The following is a 23649-nucleotide window of genomic DNA, read 5'->3' on the forward strand; positions in this document are numbered from 1 at the left end:
AATTAGCATGTATTTACAAAACCCAACATCTCTATATACACACACACACACACACACACACACACACACAATGAGCCGTGAGTGCATCGGCAAATAAAAGACTTCTGTTACACTTGAGTGCACACCCACCCGCTCTGACTGGTTTCGGTCTCCCGGGTGCTTCGTTTCGAGGGAAGTAAACCCAAGTACCAAATATTGCACTTTTGATTTGCGATTGTACGCTTATAATTTTGTTTATTCTTTTTTCATAATCAGCAGTGTATATTACATGTCATGAATAAGTGATAATTGTGTTTTAATTATGTTTGTTTTTTGGTTGCATGTGACCTTTAACTTGTAACTTTTAGTAAGTACTGCAGTCATGTAAATTGAAAAATCTGAATACTTTGGTTTAAATCTGAATTTTAAAAATATCCCCAAACTGCACTTACAGATATAAAATATGGCAAAAGTCGATATGTACAGCAAGTGTTAAATAATCATAGCTTTGTTCATTTTGGGGTAAATATTTCATCAAGTTTGTGGCTCATGCTGAGAAAGAGTTCCTTTACAAAATCTTTCTTTTTATTGATGGTTTCCAACATTTTACAAATTGCCTAATAATCTGAATATATCTTCAGACACATTATTCTCCAATGCTTCACATTTCTGATCACCTCACCTTCCACTATCCATCACTTTCTTAAATCAAATGCACTAAAGAACCCAACAAATGAAGTCATTTTTATATAAAAAAGTAGCCATTATTTTTTGTGCCATTTCCATATGAGTGGTAACTACTTCAATGAAACATTTTACTATAGGATGAATGTGTTCAGGTTTTGAAACAAACTCGCTGTGTGTTATTGCTGTGTGTCGAGCAACTGCACTCTGGAGAAAACGTGATTCTGTGTGGTAAATCATATCATAATCTTGTTCAGCAGATGTAAAAACAACATATAAAATGTCTGTTGAAACACTTCATTTAATGGTCATAGATATCTGTCAATGTAAATCTTAATTACAGAAGGTTTATCTGCAAAACTATAATTGTCTGCACTCAGTGTGGTTGAAAATCAATAAACATTATTCATACGGTATGTTATCATGTACATATAGATGTAATGTAGATGTTATTTGGAAAAGCATTTACATGGCCTTTTATACTTGACCATGGAATAAAATAATTATAATGAAATAAATATGATATCTTATATAACATACATAACAAGGACATACTATGAACATAGAGAAAAATGAAATATCAGAATTCAGTTGCATGACAATTCAGTGCATGATTCTGTTTTATGAAGACCCTGGAATCCATGTCCGTTTGATTCTGGTTCGTGTTTTGATGACTTATTGTGTGCATGGCTCTATTGTTTCATACAGTTTGTTACATGACTCGGTTCTCTTGCTTAGCACAGCAGCGATCAACAGGCCAGGCGGTTATATTTTCATGCACATTTTGCTTAAGATCCATCTGTCTCATGCTTTCAGTGAGATGTACTGCAAGCGTTCTACTTCTTTAGCTGACTCACACAATTTGCCATTTATGTATGTTGCAGGATATTAGTTGAGAAAGTCACCTTTTTATTACTGGATATGCTAGTGGTATATTTTATCCTTGAGATACCAGGAAGAGGTTTTGTTGTGTATGTTTGAATAAAATGACAAGGAGAGAATATATTGACATTTGAAACTCCCAACCTTTATGATACAAATGTTGTAGCATATTTACTTTTTGAATATGAGTAACAATAATTGATAATATATTAACGATTATCAAGCAAGAATTAGGGCAGTGGGGTAGAGCAGTGGTTAAAGTTTTCGCTCATCACGCTGATGACTCAGGTTTGATTTTCTACACAGGTACTAAGTTTGAAGGTTATTTCTGGTATTCCCCACTGTGATATTGCTGAAATACTGATTACAGTTGTGTAAATAAAAACTCAATTATAAAAATGTCTACATTTAGAAACCGTAAATAACATGGATTTTCCTCTGACAGAGCTGATTGCCCGGCCTGCCACTCGGTCTGAGGACCCCCCACTTTACCTCTGCCTCAGGGTGGGGCACCCCAAGAACAAGGAGGTATCCCAGACCTGTCCCATCGAGTCCTACAGGGCCACCAAGAAGAAGCCTGAATACTGGTTCTCCATCCCCAGAGAAAAGTGAGTCTGTGCAAGCACATATTAATCTACTGCGTCATCAGCTGAAGAATATACTTTGTGTTTTTGGTGATGAATTGTTCAACCACCATTGCCTGTTATGTCTGTCTGTCTGTCTGTCTGTCTGTCTGTTATCAGTGTAGCATTTTCTCTCCAGAAACCAGATGAAGCGGAAATTATTCCCACCAATGATGACACCTCAATTTGTTCAAGAAGTTATAATCCAATTTTCAATATGGCCACAATGATAGCCATATTGAGCAAACATTTTATGGCAATTACTCAGGAATATTTAGTCAGAGGTGGTTTTGTTTTTTTGCAATATTTTTAACTGCTCTTTTATTAAATGCTTAAAGGTCACATGCAACGTAAAACACAACTTTGCAGATTCTGATACCTTTCGGTATGGACTTACCGAAACAAATCGTCAAAAATGCAAATTCAACTTATAAAGTTAAAAAATAACGCGATGAAAAAAAACGCGCGAAATCGGAGTTCAAACGTTTCACTAATTTTCCCCAGACTTTTCTGGGGAAAACGGGTTTCAACAGCTGGGCTGCGCTCATAGCACGTGCGCAGTGAAATAGTTTCGCGCAGCTTGGAAGCGGGTTGTCGGGTGAATACTCGGTGAAGGCTTTGGTGTGAGCTATTTTTCTAATGTTTTGTTGATATCTCACAGGCGCTGAGCTTTTATATGTTATGACAGTAAATTAACTGTTTATATAATTTCATTTGTCTATTTCACCACACGCATTCTTACCGAAGTCACTTTCTCAGTTCGATACTTAAAAGCAATGTCATTATTTAGCGTTGTACAGAATTTCCAACTGTGATATAGATATGTCGCTGTCACAGACAAAACTCAATGTCTTGTTTTATTGACACCTGTGTGTCTGCCTGTCTGTCTGACAATATTCAATACACAGCTGCTATCACTGACCACATGCAATTTGAACTTAACACCAATCAGGCTATACACCATAAACAAAATGCATTGATTTATGGCCCGAGTTCGGTCTCTGTCACATTATGTAATTACACAGACAGGCAGGTGTGATACTTGAACACATGACATGTTATGATGTCTGTTGATTGCAAAATGTTATACACAAAAAATGAGCATGTATTTACAAAACCCAACATCTCTATATATACACACACAATGAGCCGTGAAGGCGGCATCTGCTAATGAACCAGCCGTTACACTTGAGTGCACACCCACCCGCTCTGACTGGGTTCGGTATCTGGCTGCTTCGTTTCTTGGGAAGTAAACCGAAGTACACAATTTTGCACTTTTGATTTGCGATTGTACGCTTATAATTTTGTTTTTATGTTTTTTTCATTACCAGCAATGTATATTATATGTCATGAATAAGTGATAATTGTGTTTTATTTATGTTTGATTTTTTTGGTTGCATGTGACCTTTAAAATGCAATGATTCTGCATGATCTAAACTTCTCTGAAGTTGCCAGTCTGAGGGAGAAGAACTTTGGCATGGATCTTTTCCAAATCATATTCAGTACAATTTATTAGAATTTAGTGTTGGTTGTTAGTGTTCATGCTTAAAATATTTATAACTGCAACTTTTGTTCAATGTCTATATTTGCTTATTAGCCAGTTGAGCCATGTTACCTGAAAGCAGGTCTTCGTCGCTAGACTACAGAAGTGATGTGAAACTGTTCATATGTAATGTAAACCAACAAATCTATCGCCTTCCAGTGCAAGTATTTTCAGAAAATTGACATCCAGTTATTTGGGGTAGAAATCAGTTTCATTCACCTGTAAGAATTAATCTGCTTCAGAGTCACCACTGATTTAATGTCAGATCGGTTCTAGTCCTCAAGGAAACGTCACTCGTCCTTTCTGGGTTTACTGGCAGAGTTATGCTAATTTGGAACACTACAATGTAGTGTAATGTAATGTAATGTAATGTGTTCTGAATTATAATAGGGATAATCCATTAAAAGAATTTAAACCTACATGGACAACAAACAGCTTGTGACGTCATAGCTGTTGCAGCATAAGTGAGGGTGTGACATCATAACAGTGCCTTGCAGTGTAGCTCTTAGGGGCGATAGGGTAGCCTAGTGGTTAAAGCGTTCGCTCGTCCCGCCAATACCTGGGTTCGATTCCCCACATGGGTACAATGTGTGAAGCACATTTCTGGCATCCGCTGCCGTGATATTGCTGGAATATTGCTAAAAGCGGTGTAAAACCAAACTCAGTCAGTCAGTGTAGCTCTTAACCATGACAGGTTTGGCTTAATCTTAAGGGTACCAACCAAATGTTAAATGCCAGTAGCTAGTGCTTGGGTGTCACTGCCAGTTTGACATGCAACAAGAGTGAATGAATGAGTGAGAGTAAGTGAGTGAGTGAGTTTAGTCTTATGCTGCACTCAGCAATGTTCCAGCTACATGGCAGTGGACCAGACAATCCAGTGATAAACAGCATGAGGATCGATCTACGCAAGTCAGTGAGCCTCACCACCCGATCCTGTTAGTCGCCTCTGACGACAAGTATGGGTTACTGGAGATCAATTCTACATGCAACAAGAGTATATTCATATACAGGAACAATGTTTGAGCATATAAAGCTGTTTTTTTGTTTGAAGGCTAATATTGGGGTTTGCTATTTTGGGTCTTCTACACATTCAAAACTTTGATCTAAAACGTATGCTGCTTCACTCAATATCTTCACTGACATCAAATATTCCAATTCAGGGTTCGAAATACCCCATATACTAGTGTGCCATGGCACGGTAAATACAGAAATGACACGGCTAAAAAATGTTCTCGGTGCCCTTTTGACACGCCTAATTTTTTAAGAGACATAACTCACATTTAGTCATTTAATCCCCAAAACAATTATTTTTTTCTAAATTGAATAATACCATACATATTTGAATGCTCATAAACCCATTTCTTTATTTAACAATAAATTTCAAATGATCATCATCATTGTCATTTATTCTAAAAACATGTGGGCATACTCGATTTCAGAAAGGCACACCTAAAATATTTGTCTGGTGCCCTAAGGCACACTTAGAAAAAGAACTATTTCTATCCCTGCAATTTAATCGTGACGTATAGTACAATGAAGATGAACATATTTGCAGTGTATCTGTTACCTGTAGATTTATCCCAGCTAATTTTAACATTTATGTCCTTAAAATTGTGTGTCTTGTTCCAAATTCACTTTAGTCTGAACACTGAGAACAGTGTTGTTATCTCCTGACTATTCCATAACCACCATTTCATGTTCGATTGATGAAAAACAATATGCATGGAGAAAATAAATCAGTGATTTTAAATAAAAGGTAGAAGTTTGTAATGATTGTCAAGTCATTTCTTAAAAGTGGATAAGGCGCCAGTTACATGGACCTGTTATTGACGAGAGTGCTGACAGGCTGTCAATCATGGCTAACAGCTGGTGACACAGTACAACACAGTTATACAACACAGCATTATAACACATAACATCACACCCAGCATAGGTACAAGAGGGGCTTATTCCATGAAGGCTGACAGACTTATTGACAATACTCTCTGTATGGTAGTTGGTCTTTAAACACATGCTGACATGGCTGGTCTTATGGAGGAAAGTTGCACAAATGACTGCCATGTCTTACACCTAGTATTTTCATGATATGAGCATGCTTGTTTGTGACGCTTAAAGACAAGGTATGTCTGCTTTGATAATATTTCAGGGTTATAAGAAGAAGTTTTGATGGTAAGCTCAAAATCATGTCTTAAAGTGTCCATAGTAATATATGTTAATAAGTGTTTTGAGAAGCATGTAACTTCATGGGTAGCAACTTCTCTATACAATAAACAAGAAGCTGTGGTCCATACATTTGTGGTCCATGAAGTTGTGGTCCATAAAGATGTTGTTTTCCTTGTGTCCATAATAGCATGCCAGTGTTCATTGATTGGAATAGTGTGATCTCTATTGACTTGAAGCAGAATCTTTTTATGAATGAAACTTGTTTGTCTTTAGGGTTGACCAACTGTATGCTTTCTTCGTGCAATGGACACCCGAAATCTATGGTGATGAAGACGACATTGATCCAGAGACTCGTGGTTTTGTTGTCATCAGTGATGACGATCAGCTGGAGAAAGAAGAACAGTTGGAGATCGTAGATGAACACTTTGCCAGTATTCAGAAGATCCACAAAGACTGGGAGGTAAAGATTCATCTTATATTCATATTGATATTTAATCATAATTCATATCCCTGCCATAAGGGCGACAGGGTAGCCCAGAGAAGAAAGTGTCCTCTCATCATGCAGAAGACCTTGGTTCGATTCCCCACGTGGGTACAATGTGTGAATCCCATTTCTAGTGTATCCTGCCTTGATATTGCTGGAATATTGCTATAAGTGGCGTAAAACCATACTCACTCACTCACTATCCCTGCCGTGCTGTTGTGTGAATAGAGCTGTTTCTCCACATTCCCCTTGCTGTGAATACAGCTGTTTCTCCACATTCTCCTTGCTGTGTCTGAAACTAGAAAATATGTCAGCCCAGAGACTTCACATACACATTGGGGTGGTTCATTGGTGCTGGTGGCTGCTAGTTGTAATCTGTGAACATCTTCTATGTTAAAAAACAGCTACTGTGTTAGGGGTCATGAACAGTCTCTATCAAAGAACCTTCCCTTGAATCTGTTTTTATTTCAGTCCACTTTTGACAGAAATTTCCCTGCCCCAATAAGCATGCTTTCACAACATATTTGAAAACAATAGGACTTTTTTTTACCTGAGTGAGTGAGTGAGTTTAGTTTCACGCCGCTTTTAGCAATATTCCAGCAATATCACGGCGGGGGGACACCAGAAATGGGCTTCACATATTGTACCCATGTAGGGATTCGAACCCGGGTCTTTGGCGTGACGAGCAAACGCTTTAACCACAAGGCTACCCCACCGCCCTTTTTTTAACCTGAACTCAGAGTACTCCCAATAATTTGTTCAAGGGTCCTTACAGGGCATATTAGGGTTTAGTAAATTAATGAAATAATGTACTGTTCTTTAAGATTTGATTATTATTTCAATAACAGGACTTTTTTATTTCTTGCCAAGAATGTAGACGCATTTTTTTTCTGTGCCTTCAAGGATGCAGTATATATTTCTGCATCACATCTACGCACTTGTGCCCACTGGAAACACATTTCTGTCTCAATTTTAACCCTGATGATTTCAACAAATTGCACCAATTATTAAAAACAATGCATCCTATCCTTCCATAAGGCTGTGTCTATGCTGGTATATATTTGTCCTTTTAGGCCAGAACCACTAAAGATCCGTTAGAAACAATGTATTTTATCTGCTGTTGACTGAACTGTCGACATTGTTGTGTGTCGAACACTGTTGAAGTATGAGTTATAGTTGGTAGTGGGAGTGTTGATTGTCAGATGTGACAGAGTGATGGATGTTGCAGATCATCAGCAAGGAGGAAGCCATTCGACGCATGTCAACTGTGGACATAGAGGACTCACTCCAACTGCCAGAGATGGTTGGGGAATCCAAGTTGCTGTCGCAGGAACAACTCATTGAGGTAGATATGCAATCATAATGGCATTGTGTTCTGTGTATTTCTGTCCTATAGCTAGAATCAGTGACCCGGACCTAGGTGTACCTGTCTTGAAGCATTGAGTAATCTATCCCAGAAGCTCATAACACTGTTCTAGCCCCAGGTTATGAAGGTATTAGGCAATTACTATGTCTATCAATAACCCTCTGAAACAGTAAGCTCTGGGATCCAGTATCACATACCTATCTTGATTTTAATGTTAGTAATAAGGAAACTAACTTAATCAAATATTAGCAGGCAGCTAAAATAGAAAAAATACTCATTTGACTGTTGTGTGTTAACATGTGTTGCCTCTTGAATGTTTTGGTATGTATATGCATCATCCTTCATGACCTGTCATTTCAAATAATAGAATTTGTTTGATGTTGTAAATTTATTGGTTAAACATATCACTAGGTTCATTTTTACATAAGGGTTATTAAGTGTAAGTGGTGTTAATTGGTGTGTTGGTGTGTTGGTGGTGTGTGGTCCTGTGCATAGAGTTCAGGTCACAAATCAGTTGAAGTTATGCAAAGTTGAGAGGCCTTGGATGGGTGACCGTGTTTGTCAGCTTGACTCCTGAGAGTATCTAGGACTTCGGCCTGCCCCACAATGAAGCACATGTGATACATATTGTCTCACCTTAGGCAAGTGAGTTTGTTCCAAATGGCATCTGTTCACCCAGCAGATAAATGGGTACCTGGTGGGATAAGTCATGTGACTATTAACCTTCTAGTGCCTCACAGGCAGCTTGGGTTATCCGGGATAATAATAATCAGATTTTGATTACAGCGTCCAGTGAGCAACTAATCAGCTGGATACTAGGGGGCTATATAAATGAATTATTATTATTATTAATGTTTGCCCAAGTCAAAACTGAGCCAACATATACCTGAACTAGCTTTGAACCAACATATCTGAACTAGCACTGAGCCAACATATATCTGAACTAGGACTGAGCCAACATATATCTGAACTAGCACTGAGCCAACATCTATTTGAACTAGCACTGACCCAACATATATCTGAACTAGCACTGAGCCAACATCTATTTGAACTAGCACTGAGCCAACATCTATTTGAACTAGCACTGACCCAACATATATCTGAACTAACACTGAACCAACATGTATCTGAACTAACACTGAACCAACATGTATCTGAACCAACATGTATCTATATCTGAACTAGCACTGAACCAACATATATCTGAACTAGAACTAGCACTGAACTAGCACTGAGCCAACATATATCTGAACTAGCACTGAAACATATCTGAACTAGCACTGAGCCAACATATATCTGAACTAGCACTGAGCCAACATCTATTTGAACTAGCACTGACCCAACATATATCTGAACTAACACTGAACCAACATGTATCTGAACTAACACTGAACCAACATGTATCTGAACTAACACTGAACTAGCACTGAGCCAACATCTATTTGAACTAACATATATCTGAACTAGCACTGAACTAGCACTGAACCAACATCTAAACATCTATTTGAACTAGCACTGACCCAACATATATCTATATGAGCCACTAGCACTGAGCCAACATCTATTTGAACTAGCACTGAGCCAACATCTATTTGAACTAGCACTGACCCAACATATATATGAACTAGCACCGAGCCAACATCTATTTGAACTAGCACTGAGCCAACATCTATCTGAACTGCCTTTGAACCAACATATGTCTGAACTAGCACTGAGCCAACATGTATCTGAACAAGCACTGAGCCAACATGTACATCTGAACTAGCACTGAACCAACATCTATCTGAACTAGCTTTGAACCAACATATATCTGAACTAGCACTGAACAAACATCTATCTGAACTAGCACTGAGCCAACATGTATCTGAACAAGCACTGAGCCAACATATATCTGAACTAGAACTGAACCAACATGTATCTGAACTAGCTTTGAACCAACATATATCTGAACTAGCTTTGAACCAACATATATCTGAACTAGCACTGAGCCAACATGTATCTGAACTAACACTGAACCAACATGTATCTGAACTAGCACTGAGCCAACATATATCTGAACTAGCACTGAACCAACATATATCTGAACTAGCACTGAACCAACATGTATCTGAACTAACACTGAGCCAACATGTATCTGAACTAGCACTGAACCAACATGCCAACATATGTCTGAACTAGCACTGAGCCAACATGTATCTGAACTAACACTGAACCAACATGTATCTGAACTAACACTGAACCAACATGTATCTGAACTAGCACTGAGCCAACATATATCTGAACTAGCACTGAGCCAACATGTATCTGAACTAGCACTTTTTCCTAGCCTTGAAGCTCATCGTAGCTAACACTGGTCTGATATTTACTTGAGGTTTTACTTAGTTTACTTTTACGCATACTAGAACTGAGATTTCACTGAGCTAACACTTACTAACACTTTCTGTATCCTTGCAGCTGTCCCAGAACATGCCTGCTCGCACCATCGGGTACACCTGGAATCTCATCTACAGCACGGAGCTGCACGGCTTCAGCCTGAAGACCCTGTACCGAGACATGTGTCACGTGGACAGCCCCATACTCCTGGTGGTCGCTGACACCAGCAACAATGTAAGCCCTCGCCATATCTTCACCCATTTTCCACCACTACTTCTTAATAAACCTGAATACAGACAAGATGTAATGCTCTGTGTTGTTCAGGGCTGAACTCTTGTGAATGACACATTCATGAAGCTGAAAATGAACCACTACCCTGTGTGTAGCCTGTTTTCTAGTCTCTAGACATTATTTTCCCTTCTGCCCAGCTATTGCAATGTGAAAGCCCTAAATGAAACAAGCCTATATTTGCCTCAGGTCCAGAATCTCCCATCTCACTGGGGGTTCTTTTCTTTTTTATTGATTTATTTGTTTCTATCTAACTGAATTTATTCAGAGACTAAACATTAATCTATCCTATGTGATGCTGGGTCATCTTGGGATTGGGATGCTCTCCTTTTGTCGGGCTGAAGGCACTGTTTATGTTCCCTCTATGAAGGGTTTTTCACGTCCGAAATTGTGTTTTCAGTTTTGACTAAATGCTTTTTATCTTCCTGTCAATGATCACATAAATAATAACTTTAGTCAACAATTCTGTGAACAGATTTATCAGTACTTAAACAATAAGGATGTTGTCAAAAAGCTATTTTGATATTTTCAGGTTTTTGGAGCTGTGACAAATTGTGCTTTTAAGCTGAGTGATCATTTTTATGGCACCGGGGAGAGTTTTCTGTACACATTCTATCCTGAATTTAAGGTAAGAATTCATGAGGGTATAAGGTAAAGAATACATTACATTAGAAAACATTATCATTTCTTTCAAATCATTGCTGTTGGTGTAAACTTAACTATCAAATATATTATTTCATTTGTGTACAATTTTTAGAAAAATGTTATCTTCAGATAATAAAAGCTGCAAGTAACTTTAGCCTCTAGGGAAAAGTGTAAGTGTGGATAAATTTATTGTTATATACTTAGTAGATCACAGTCTGTTTTGTAAAAACATACGAATGTTCTGGTTTGTTCTTGTTTGGCGTCACACCCAGCAATATAGTAATAGTAAGTAGTCCCTTTGAGTTTGTTATGATCATAGTTCACTGTATATAGGTTGCAGTTAACCTGTATTCTTGAAATTCTTGTGTGAAGCCCATTTCTGGTGTCCCCTGCCGTGATGTTGCTGGAATATTGCTAAAAGCGGCGTAAACCAAACTCAGTCAGTCAGTCTTTAAATTCTTGAGTAGCATCGAGAATTTGGTGTGATGAACAAGGGAGATAAACAAGTGCTTGATAACAGTGTTAACATCTACACCGAAATGTTGCATGTATTGGAATAAAGAAATTGTATATCCATAGACCCATCTCCCCTGGTCTATATTCATTCATTATATACCTTTTTCAGTTTTTTTGCCACATGGATATTGTATGAATATGATCATTCAGACATATTTGGTTAGGAGATAATATTTTCTGGTCTATTTTGTAGGTGTTCCACTGGACTGGAGAGAACAACTTCTTTATTAAAGGCAACAAGGAGAGTCTGGCTATTGGAGCGGGACAGTGAGTATTTACCATCAACCAGTAGTGGTGGTCCGATTAATTGAAATAATCAAAGATTGGTCACAGTGACTAAATGACCATGCAATCGATCATGTTTTCTCATAATCGAACACAAACAATTCTGGAACACTTGTTTTCATAAACAATATTTTTCACAAGGTTGGTTTTGTCTGTTACATTTCATAAGCACTACAAGCTCGTTTCAAGTCATGATTGAATTTATCTTAAAGACCCCAAGAAATTTATGTTCCTAACATACTAGTCATCCTTTAAAGATGTGAAATTTTGCCAAAAAACCCAAAAGAACTACATGTTTTTTCCATATTTTTATGTGCACTAACAAATTTCATTAATGACGCTAACCAATTTTTTTCGATGATTAATCGGTTGTAATAAACCAATCATCAATTATGAGTTTTAACCAATTCCCAACACTATCAAACAGTGTGTCTAATCTTAGTGTTTGTACTCTGTTACGCGTTTGGATTCGCTTGGAGGCTGTACAACTGGAAAGCAACCCCAACCTTACATGAAATATGTCAGTAATATCCATTCCTAATGCAAAGTCGGGGATACCTTCCCATGAAAGCAACACATCTGTATAGGCTATACTTCAGTGGCCCCTGAAAAAAAACATGAAATCAGAGAACTTAATGGTTAAACATTTGCTAACTATGCCAAATACTTGGATTTGATTCCTCATGTCTGTAGTGTGTCAAATAGAATAGATTCAATGAACAAACATAAATTCATCTGGGACATTGTAAATCAGTCACAAAGCTTTTTCAGAATCACCATAATTACATTCCCAAAGAGAAACAGAAGTTTAAATGTCCCTTTATAAGGCCTTAGGGATTAAAAGTAAAACATCAAGATTCTTGTAATGACAACTCTGCAGACATCAATGGTACTTAGACTTGCGGTAGGTTAGCCGTGTGGTGAAGTATCTATTCGTCATGCTGAAGACCTGGGTTTTATTCAATACATGGGAACCATTAGTCTGTCGTACAGACCCTGAAGCAAATATATCCCAAGAAAGGCCACGCAAGTCTAGAAAATGTGGCAAGTCTAGATTTACTCAGTGATTCTGAAAATGAAGAAAGTCTCAGGGCTCCTTTTCATTATGTATATTTTTTTTACTATGAACTTTTTCCAGTAAAATATGTTCACTTCAGAGACTAGCTGTTAGTCTAGGGAACCATTAGTCTGTCGTACAGACCCTGAAGCAAATATATCCAAGAAAGGCCATGCAAGTCTAGAAAATGTGGCAAGTCTAGATTTACTCAGCTTCAGGAACTTTTTCCAGTAAAATATGTTCATTTCAGAGACTAGTTGTTAGTCTAGGGAACTATATGTGAAACCTATTTCTGGTGTTCCTTTCTGTGATCTTGCTGGATGATTGATGAAAGCTGCGTACAACTGTACTTACCCACTCACCTCACTCACTCAATCACTCACTTGACCACTCACTCGTTAGAAAGGTAATTGTCACATTTGGGGAAAGGTGAGTGAGTTTAGTTTTATGCCGATTTTCGCAATATTCCACCAATATCACAGCGGGGGACACGAGAAATGGGCATCACACATTGTACCCACATGGGGAATTGAACCCGGATTTTCAGCATGACAGGTGAACGTTTTAACCACTAGGCTGCCTCATCACCCGAAAGGAGCTTGAGGCATAATATGGGAAGGGAGGTAATTTGCTTCTCGTTACAAGAGTAGCCTCCCTTCTAAAAGAGCCCATCATTTATCAACTCCTGTACTTTGTGTTTCAGGGGTCAGTTTGGATTGTGGCTTGATGGGGACCTCTACCATGGCCGCTCACATCGCTGTGAAACGTTCGATAATGATGTACTCACAGACAAGGAGGACTTTGTACTGAAGGGGTTGGAGGCTTGGGCCTTTGTATGAAGGTAAACACAACAGATTGTTGATATATTTGATGAAGTGTACAGTATATTGTTTCCTCATAAATGTTTTTAGTATGTTTATTTGCCCATAATAGTTTTCATCAGTTTGCATGAATCTATATTTTATACTAAGAATTTTGTGAGAAGAGGTTATTAAGTTTACAATGAACTGTCAACATCAATACAATTTCTATTTCTATTTCAATGATTTTTTGTTAGGAAAATTCTTTTAAAAAGCCAGCTCTGATACTGTTTGTGTAACAAGCTTATGTATTTTTGATTTTTGAAAATTTGACTTTTGTTTGAAAATTCTAATAAAAAACAGCTTCATTGTTGGGATTTTATTATGTATATCAGACATGTTTTCAAATTTTATGTTTAATTGTATTTTCAGAAATGAACGGTTACATTGGCTTGTCAATTTCGTGGAGCATCAGTATAGATGCTAGATAGCGTCAGTGGTCACCATCAGCTGTTTGCCGCCAACATGACAGAAGAGCAGCATAGATTCACTGATTCCAGGAGTGTGGTTGGTGCAATACTGAGGACTCAACTCTGGATACGTCACTGATGCCGGAGATAGTGCAATCTTGATTGACATATGTCAGTATGGTGTAGATTTCCTGTGGAACCATTTGATGACAGGACATCAGAGGACTCTGAGAAGATTTGCACTCCTTGTTTGTGAAAGTATTACTATGGACATAGTATTACTGTGGATGTTTCATGATGAATCACCAGGCTGCTACACTATCGTATAGGTAGTGTCAGGTGTATATCTCAAGCACATAAGTGTCAATGTCTGTGGAAGATGGACTAGTTTGAAATGAACATGGTGTGGCTGTTTCGTCATTGTTGTGGGATATGACAGGGGCTTATGTGACTTGACGAGGTCAGGGCAGTGAAATCAACACAGTGTGTGTGTTGTTTAGTATGATAGATGACAGGTGTGTGTTTCAGATAGCTTTGAAATATAGATCAATGGCAAATAGACAATATCAGTGTCAATGTCAACACATAGCTGAAATAGACGACCCTATTTAGCGATGTCTTTGTGGCAGTTTACAAACAGTTGTGCAGATATTAAATGCGATATATTATTGGTCACACTTTAGCACAAATATTATCCTTTACTTTGGTTTCAGCCATTGTTTTCAAGTTGTCATTCTGCCTTCAATGATTTCATTATATTGTATTGAGGTGGCTGCACTTTCAGTTCAGAAGCCCTACCAGTCAGCATGCTAGTGTCATTTAGAGTGACATGGTTGTTGACAGTTGTCAACAGCTGAAGTGTTAAATGCATGTCGTTATGCTGCATATCAGATTGTTTCAACATGCTGACAGATTTACATTGTGGGTTCAGTAATCTGATTTCATTAACAGACCATTATCATGAAACCTGTCAAACGTGGACATTTGAACAAACAGCCAAGGATGTTTGAAATAGCAACCATGGATATCTGCAGTGACTTTGGATTTGAGAACTGTTAACAAAAGTAAACATGGAATGTTAACATAAGTAAACATGGAATGTTAACAAAAGTAAACATGGAATGTTAACAAAAGTAAACATGGAATGTTAACAAAAGTAAACATGGAATGTTAACAAAAGTAAACATGGAATGTTAACAAAAGTAAACATGGAATGTTAACATAAGTAAACATGGAATGTTATCATGAGGTGACATGAACAGTTAACCTCTGTTTACTTTTGATAGCTGATATGTTGTTTCTGGTAATTAGTGTATGAGGTCCTGAAATGAAAACATGTACTGCTTACATCCTTGGACAAGTATTCTGTTAACATCCTTGTCTTGCTTTATGTTTACATCCTTGGCCATGTCTTCTGTTAACATCCTTGGTCATGCAAATCACCATCTCAGTTGATTCATGCAGTAAACATGCTTGGAAATGCAAAGAGTTTACATCATTGGACGTGGAAGCTTAAAACCTGAGACTCGTGAATTTTCACAACCCTTGAGCATGTGATGACTTTGAACAGATGTGTTTCCTGGACATCCAAGTGTATTGATGTTGCCAGCCATGAGTCCGTTACCCTGTACACCCAGGTGTATAGAAGTTCACACTTCAAGAAAGGGTAACAGTTTTGGATGCAGTCTGGTTCCATGAGTCATGCCTGCTGACAGCTTGACCAGTACAATCTGACCGGCATGTTTCTATGATAAACGTGCGTCGTGTCACAGCTTGACAAGTACAACCTGGCAGGCATGTTTCTAGGATGAACGTGCATCGTATCACAGCTTGACCAGTACAATCTGACCGGCATGTTTCTAGGATGAACGTGCATCGTGTCACAGCTTGACAAGTACAACCTGGCAGGCATGTTTCTAGGATAAACGTGCATCCTATCACAGCTTGACCAGTACAACCTGACCGGCATGTTTCTAGGATAAACATGCGTCGTGTCACAGCTTGAGGAGTTAGTTGTTGCAACTGTTAGTGCTAGATGTTGCTGTATATTGTATATGACCTGTTTCGCTAGAGGCACAGCGCTACTGTTGAATGTGTCGTTGTTGCTAGGGTTACATACATATTGTTGTTGCTGTTATATCAGTGTTATTTATGTAGGCAGGATCTAAACTGCAAGGGTTGGTACTCTCCTGGCTGATGTGTTCACAGTTACGTGTTATTCAGTTACTTACAAACTCACACCTAAAAGTCCAGTTTGCTTCGATGTCTCGTAATATCAACACTTGGATCTAGTGAAACCACATTAATTTTCAAACTCCTTTCAGTAGACGTATTGTTGAACTGTGGATACAAATATACTCATGGAAACAAATAAGGGAAAACATGAAATTACAAGTGTTCCTTTATTTATTTCCACATTTTCACCCACAGTGCAATATAAAGCATAGCAAGAAACACGGAAAAGAGGATAGGAACGCTTACACTTTTGTGTGTTCCTTTATTTGTTTCCATGAGGTATATTTTAATTATCGTTAATACTTTATCAAGGTTTCACTGGGGGAATCAATTTCTCAATGATCTATGACAGAAATATTCTACTACTAGTTTAAGAGACAACAAGAAGTTATAGTCTCGGTTCACCAGTTCTCCTTGTAAGAATAGACAGAATATACAATTTGAAGGATACCAAAGGGCGAATACAAACTCACAAATTTACTTTACAAACTAAACTCACAATCTGAGCTGGCTAACTGTAAAATGCTCACAGTTCAGAACAGTATCAACCAAATGTGGATTTAGTGGCCTGTAGCTGTGTATGTTGGTGGGAGAGCCATTTTTCCCCTGTAGAACCACGTACAGTGTATATATCATGTATAGTGTTGCCTTAATGTACAGTGCTTGTATGCATTGCTATAGTGGTGAGAACAGCAACTTTTTAACCTATCATCAACAATTATCATTTTAAAATGTGTCACAAACAGAAGTACTTCTTTTCTTTATAGATATATTCAGTACACCCTAACTTTTTTTGGTAACCAAAACGGTATCTCTGGAAGCGTCATGTTTTGGTGTTCCTAATCTCACAAAAGTATGTAAAAATGTACGTTTCATTGTTTTGCAACTTGCATTTCTCTTACATTCCTTTCACCTTTTTGTCTGTGTTTTGATTTTCATAAGCATATACATTGCCCTTGATTCATACTGATATATGAAAAATATATTCATGTTCAAATTTATTCAACCACAAAGTATTATGTACTGAGTGTGTTTCAGATGCAAATCAGGTGACTGTTATACTATCAATTAATTACCTATCTTGGATACACCGACATAAGAACTTATCAAAGGTGTTCTTTCACTCTTTGAGGCTCTTTTTCAGAATTATGTTTTCTGAATTACTATTTATGAAACCAGATTTAATATTTTTAGAATGAAGTATTTATTTTATGTTACTTTCCAGAAAACTTTAACAGTAATTTTTAAAGAATGTTTCCTTACATTTGCAGAATTTAGGTAGTCATTTTTGTGTAAGACAAGAAACTGTAGTGGGTCTGGCGTTACAGATGATTAAGAAGTATTACAAGTACACATTAATCAGTTGGTGATATCTGTGAAAAGAAGCACAGTTTTAAAGACAAGATGTTATATGTCAGTTGTGTATTCCCACTGCCAGACAGGGTGTTCTAGTCACTTTCTCACCCAGATTTAGGGTATGTATAAAAGCAAGCTTAGCCCATCATCTGGATATTTAGCCCTAATATTTAGACAATATCCACCAGCTGCTTCTCAATGTAAATGAAAGAATGAATCACTATTTGATCCATATGATGGACTGAGGCATCCAAATTTATTTGTTTTACAGCTAGCAAGTTTGAAAGTATATAATTGGGGTGTGTATGTTGTATCCAATTCAAAATCAAAATGTCTAACTTTCTGATCTTCTTTCCTTTCACTGGATGTCACCATGTACAATGTTTTTTGCTTTTGAAGAAATTCTGCCATTTTCAAGTTATCTTGTAGGATTCCTTGGAAAATCCATCAACACATGATATAAGGCTTGTTTTTTTAAAACAGGCATTTTAGGATATGGCATCTTCACTTGAAGATTGTCGAAAATGTTGAATTTCCCCTATTTTATCAAAATCCTGAGTTTATTTTTGTTTTCAATAACAGTATCTGATATCTGAATGGGAAGGACTTTGTAATCATAGATGCACATACAAACAAGGTGTTCAGTCTGTATACAATGACGAGTCTGATGTCATCTTATTTAATTCCATCTAAAGACTATATTTCCAATAATAGACATTTTTTTTGGTATGATTTTGGTTAGTGATAAAAAAAATTGGATCCTTAAAATTTGTTTGTTTATATATACTACCCATCAAAAGTTTAGACTCACTTAAAACATTCACTATATGTTATGTATGTATATATGGTTGCAACGGAGATGAATTTCTCCACTAACTTGGGGGAAACAGCTGCAAACCTTATGCAGATTAATTGCACAAGGATCATGCATCAAACTGCTTAAAAGTATATGCAAATATAGTGCATGTGAACAGCTGTGTTTTGATGTAAAGTTTTGATAAGAATTGCCATTTTTAACCGAGTTTCATCATTTATTGAACACATGACAATAATCTTTTCAACGTTATGAATTTGTTTTACAATACATCAGTTCATGTATAAACAGCACCTTCAAACAGTGTGGAATATTTGGTAAAATCTATTTAGAACAGTTGCCTGAAGTAAGTGGCTACATGTAGACTAGTGAGTCTAAACTTTTGATGGGGAGTATAGGATGGTTAATACAAATTTTGTGGGTTTTGTTTGGAATTTGTTTGAAATGTGACTGGAATGTCAGTTATAAATATTTACATTGGGAAACTAGACACTGCAGGATAAGAGCTATAAAATAACCTCTCTTTTGGGTTATATCTCAAACTATGAGCACACGTCATCAAGCATGTATTGCATGTCTGGGTCAGCCAGTGAAACTATCTGTTTTAGGTTTTGATTGTAACAAAAAGAAGATTTAAACTATAATTTTATTTCTTTTTAATTATGAAATAATAATAAATCCAATCCTGAAGGAAGGACCTGGTGAGCTCACTTCAGGTCTTCAATACCGACGTCATACAAGAGCTTATAATTCAAGTCTTACTAGGGCTAAAGTGGTTATTGAGGAACTGTATAACAAGACCTTACTATGACAGTCTTTCAAGAAAACTTAAGCAGAGCATAGACAAACACACCCAGCACCATTGGCCAAGGTTGCAACCCGTGCTGACCCCAACTCCCATTTAGGGGTATGCTATCTGAAGTCGCCATGTTTCAGAAAGTGCTCAGTTAAGAAATATTTAAATATATAATCAAATTTTTGCAACCTATAAATGTTTCTTTTATTCAAAGCATACGCAGCTGGTAGAAACATCTGTACTTCCCTAACATCTGATAAAACACCTGTACTGTCTCCATAAGGCCACAACACCATTTTCTATTAATGAATATGATTTTCTAGTTTTGGGATTCCCTAGTGTCAACAGTGTAGATACATCTAGTATCTAGATATCCCAATACTGCAATATTGTACAATGATGTGAATATTGTGCAATGATGTGAATATTTTATCTTGAGGTCATGCATGGATATGTGTACATAAAAGAAAGGATGCCGTTATGTTTGGGAAATGAACAGAAATTCTATTTTCTGATGGTATGTACGGTACATGAGTTCTTTAGCTTTTATTTTTATTTGACCGAAGTTTTGAAGTGTCATGCATCAATCCCTGTATTGTGCAAGCTTACTTTCGAGATATGTATCATACGGTTACAAACTGTACTGTTACATTTTAAACTGAAACCAGAACTAATTGGTGATGCTGCGTTTGAAATAATTGCTGGCCCGGAGGCCCAGCGCCGGTTATTATTGTTTCAGGCCGGCAGTTGCAAATATTTGCTGGCCCTTGTGGCCTTCAGTAAATTATCTGTCAATGTATTTTCTTCAACTGGAATCTTTCCCATATTGTTTTTCTTTATTAACGTTCGGGAATCATCCATGATCCATCATGTTACGATACTTACAGTTTCAGTTTCTGGTATTTCAGCGCTTTGCGAGTAGGAATGTCAACACCAGTCTTTAACAAATAAAAACTTTTCTCAGCCATAGGTTTCGCTAATTGAAACAGTGTAGTCTATTTTGTTTTTATTGGTTTGATTTTAACAAAATGGCCCTGCAGATTTCATTCAGAGCCTGTAGATTTTAAGGCCTTCAGGCGGCAGCAGGCCCTGATGGCTAACTGGCAAATCAAAGTATTGCAAACACTGTACTGATGCCCTTTCAGTGGTAGAAACTACAATGACAGGACATTTCTTCATTCTTCTAAGAAACCGTTTTGTCATTTCCCAGATTAAATTGCATCCCAATCCTAATTTTTGAATTCATTTTAAAGAAAACAAATTCATTTGTTATGGCTGAGTTAATTATATGTTTTGTTTTGAAATATGATTAAATGTACTATCGACGTCCAAGCATACCAAATATCATTATATGTCTGTTGAAACTTGTCAAATATACACATGTTTTATGTAAAATACAAAACTGTATTTGATTAGTTTTGATGCTATTCAAGTAGAAATGCTTCAGTCTTTCTTTTATCATGTATATATTATTTGTATATATTTTGATTTCACTATATGATTGAAATATTGCTGCTTCTGTTGCTTTGGGGTTTGGCACATGAAACATTGCTTTAATCAACTTGCTGCTTGGTTCTCATACAACACCAACATTCACTGTGAATCAGTCCCTTATCTTTCAATTCTAACCAGGCCTTTGTTAAACAAAGTGATCTTAACACCGACTATTGTAAGCCTGTGTTAGAATATAGGAGTTATGATTTTCTTAGCACCAAGGGGCGATGGGGTAGCCTAGTGGTTAAAGTGTTCGGTCGTCACTCCGAAGGCCCGGGTTTGTTTTCCCACATGGGTACAATGTGTGAAGCCCATTTCTGGTGTCCCCCACCGTGATGTTGCTGGAATATAGCTAAAAGTGGCGTAAGATCATACTCAGTCAGTCTTAGCACTAAGATCACTTTGGAGTCTTTGAACGGCATTTAGTAATGATACTGCAAAATGAGGAAGTTGACATTCACAAATTCTTGCCTTTAAGATCACTTTGTTGAATTGCGCCAAGTACAGTCATACTTGAATGTTGGAAAAATTACATTTGCTATGAGGCCATCAGGTTTTGGAGGGTTTACAGATCCTTGCTCTGAAAGTTTAGGAAATGTAAAAATATAGTAACCATACAGAATCAAATTGGGTGATAATGTCAATGTGTTATAGAAAATTGGGTGATAATGACAGTTTGTTATAGATAGAAATCCCTGTAGTTGTTTTGTTTGTTTATGATAGCCAGTTTCACTGACAGCTGACATAGAACTCTTTTTAGCAATATTGTTTTCATGTCAAAAGGACCAACCATTTTATATTTTCCTTGAAACAGAATCCTGGTGTTGGCACATGCTCTGGAGTAAAAGAAACCGTTAATTGAAAGAAGAAAGAAAAGGATTCTGTATTAAGGATAGCAGAAACAGTTGTTACACGTGTTAGAAAGAAAATTGTTCGTAAATATTTCACACAAAAATTCAATATAAATGGAGGGTCCCTTTGACTTATGTTGATGGTATGATACAATGAATAGTTGCTTTCTCCTGTTTGAAGTATTCATATGGCACACTATGCGTAGATACAGAGACATTGCAGTTACAAACCAGTAAGGGATTATGTCATTGTGTACACTGTAAGTTTGTTTTGGAATGTGGATTCTAGTAAGTACTTCAGTGGAGCTGGATCTACCCAGTGTCTAGACAGTCTGTGTGATATACTGCGGTACCAGCAATATAAACCAGTGTTGTCATAGAAAATTTCTAGGAAATAATTGCGGAGAGTAAAAAACGGAAATATTCAGAGCTGTTGCAAAATAAGATCGTTTCAATTTTATTTTCCATAAATAATCAGCCAAATCAGGTTCAAAAATGTTTAAAAGGGGATACATTTTATTTGAATGATTTGAAATTATTCTAAGAATAAACAAATCAATGAACATATTTTGTCATCATTCTTCAAAAGAGCAAGAGATTTTGAAACTGTTTAAGATGTAAGTTTTGTAGAAGATAATTGGATATCTTGATGTGATCTTTATGCAACAGCTCTGAATGTTCTTGCTCTGTGTTATGTATATAGAGCACTGATATAGCACACCTAGATTGTTGTAGTACAGAGTTATCTGATAGCAGTACGTTACCATGTAGCTGTCGGGTGTACACACTACTTACAAACATGATGACTGAATTAAAGTGAACACATTTGCCAAAACTGTGTTGAGTTATGTTTACTTTTTAGCCTCTGGCTGGACATTTGACATCAGTACTCTTGGATTAATGCTCACAATATCTGTCACTGACTTGCTTGGTCCAGGCTTGATTAGTTCCTGGCATCCATCATGCAGCTGGAATATTGCCGAGTGGGCGCATTATATGTATATTTTAAAATGCCAACCAATTTTGTCCTGGCAACTTCTCAGTAAGTACACCATAATTAGTCTAGTCAATTTTTTTGGTTATCTATTGCTCATTGATACCCTCAGGAGCTCAAAATTGGGATAAGAAACACATTGAATTGTTTAGGTGATCTCATGGACCAGGTGGTCTATTCTCAAGGTCCTACTTCGTGGAGGGGTGAGGTGAAATTGGGTTTAACGTTGTGCTTAAGAATATTTATGTATGTGTATGTGCGGCTGCTTGTACTAGTCCAAACTTAAGCTGGTTTTATAGTGCTAGCTTACTGAGATACCATGCTGCAGTGAAGCATGAATACCCCACTCAGACACAGTATACTGACTGAGCCGACCAGTCCTTGTTGTACCCATTAATGCCGAGCGCCAGGCAGGGACCAACAAGTACCATATTTTAACGTCTTTTGGTATGACGCAGTCGGGGATCGAACCCGCGACCTTCCGCTCTCACTATTGTTGAGTGTAGCGTTAAACATCAACAAACCTCTTGGAGCAGAAGCAGTTCAGGAGTGTTCCTGATCTAATGTGTGTTTAGGCTGTCAGAACTGAAGCGTTATAAACCCCAGGTTAGAACTGCTTCAGTTCCACAATAGGCAGACCAGTGCGTTAATGTCTGTTTCACCCATCTCCAGATTGATGTCAAGCTATTACATTGTCTTGTAGGACAAGATTATACATCAGTAAAGACAGGAATGAATGATGATTTATTAGAAAACAAACAGAACACACAAATGCCAAATTTAATAATCCATCAATGAACATAATTATGATAATAGGGTAATAATAACAAACAAGTTATTCAAAGACAAATTTCAGTCTTCATCATATGGCTGAAATTCATTAATATGGATTTGGTCATCTTCTTGTGTGAAATTAATAGATGCAGAAATCGGGATGCACTTCCTCCCAGC

At 37.3% G+C, this 23649-nt stretch overlaps 1 protein-coding gene and 1 long non-coding RNA gene across 6 annotated transcripts in view; one reads left to right on the top strand and one right to left on the bottom strand.

Moving 5' to 3' along the window:
* Positions 1-13729, top strand: part of LOC124272176 (oxidation resistance protein 1-like) — a 127980-nt gene extending 114251 nt beyond the window's left edge. For all 5 annotated transcript variants that reach the window (XM_046707316.1, XM_046707313.1, XM_046707314.1 and 2 more), the window contains 7 exons: positions 1991-2153; positions 6148-6334; positions 7587-7703; positions 10179-10331; positions 10918-11013; positions 11740-11813; positions 13592-13729. In XM_046707316.1, coding sequence (XP_046563272.1) covers positions 1991-2153; positions 6148-6334; positions 7587-7703; positions 10179-10331; positions 10918-11013; positions 11740-11813; positions 13592-13727 — 926 coding nt within the window. In that variant the 3' untranslated portion in view covers positions 13728-13729. The remainder of the gene's footprint in view (positions 1-1990; positions 2154-6147; positions 6335-7586; positions 7704-10178; positions 10332-10917; positions 11014-11739; positions 11814-13591) is intronic.
* Positions 1-21355, bottom strand: part of LOC124272178 — a 39018-nt gene extending 17663 nt beyond the window's left edge. Inside the window, exons 1-2 of the long non-coding RNA XR_006897275.1 lie at positions 21246-21355; positions 8526-8532 (exon numbers count right to left, since the gene is read on the bottom strand). This is a non-coding gene — a long non-coding RNA (uncharacterized LOC124272178). The remainder of the gene's footprint in view (positions 1-8525; positions 8533-21245) is intronic.
* Positions 21356-23649: the final 2294 nt, after the last annotated feature.

Source organism: Haliotis rubra, unplaced genomic scaffold, assembly GCF_003918875.1.
Source record: "Haliotis rubra isolate DU_JTF1 unplaced genomic scaffold, ASM391887v1 Scf167, whole genome shotgun sequence".
NCBI lineage: Eukaryota > Metazoa > Mollusca > Gastropoda > Lepetellida > Haliotidae > Haliotis > Haliotis rubra.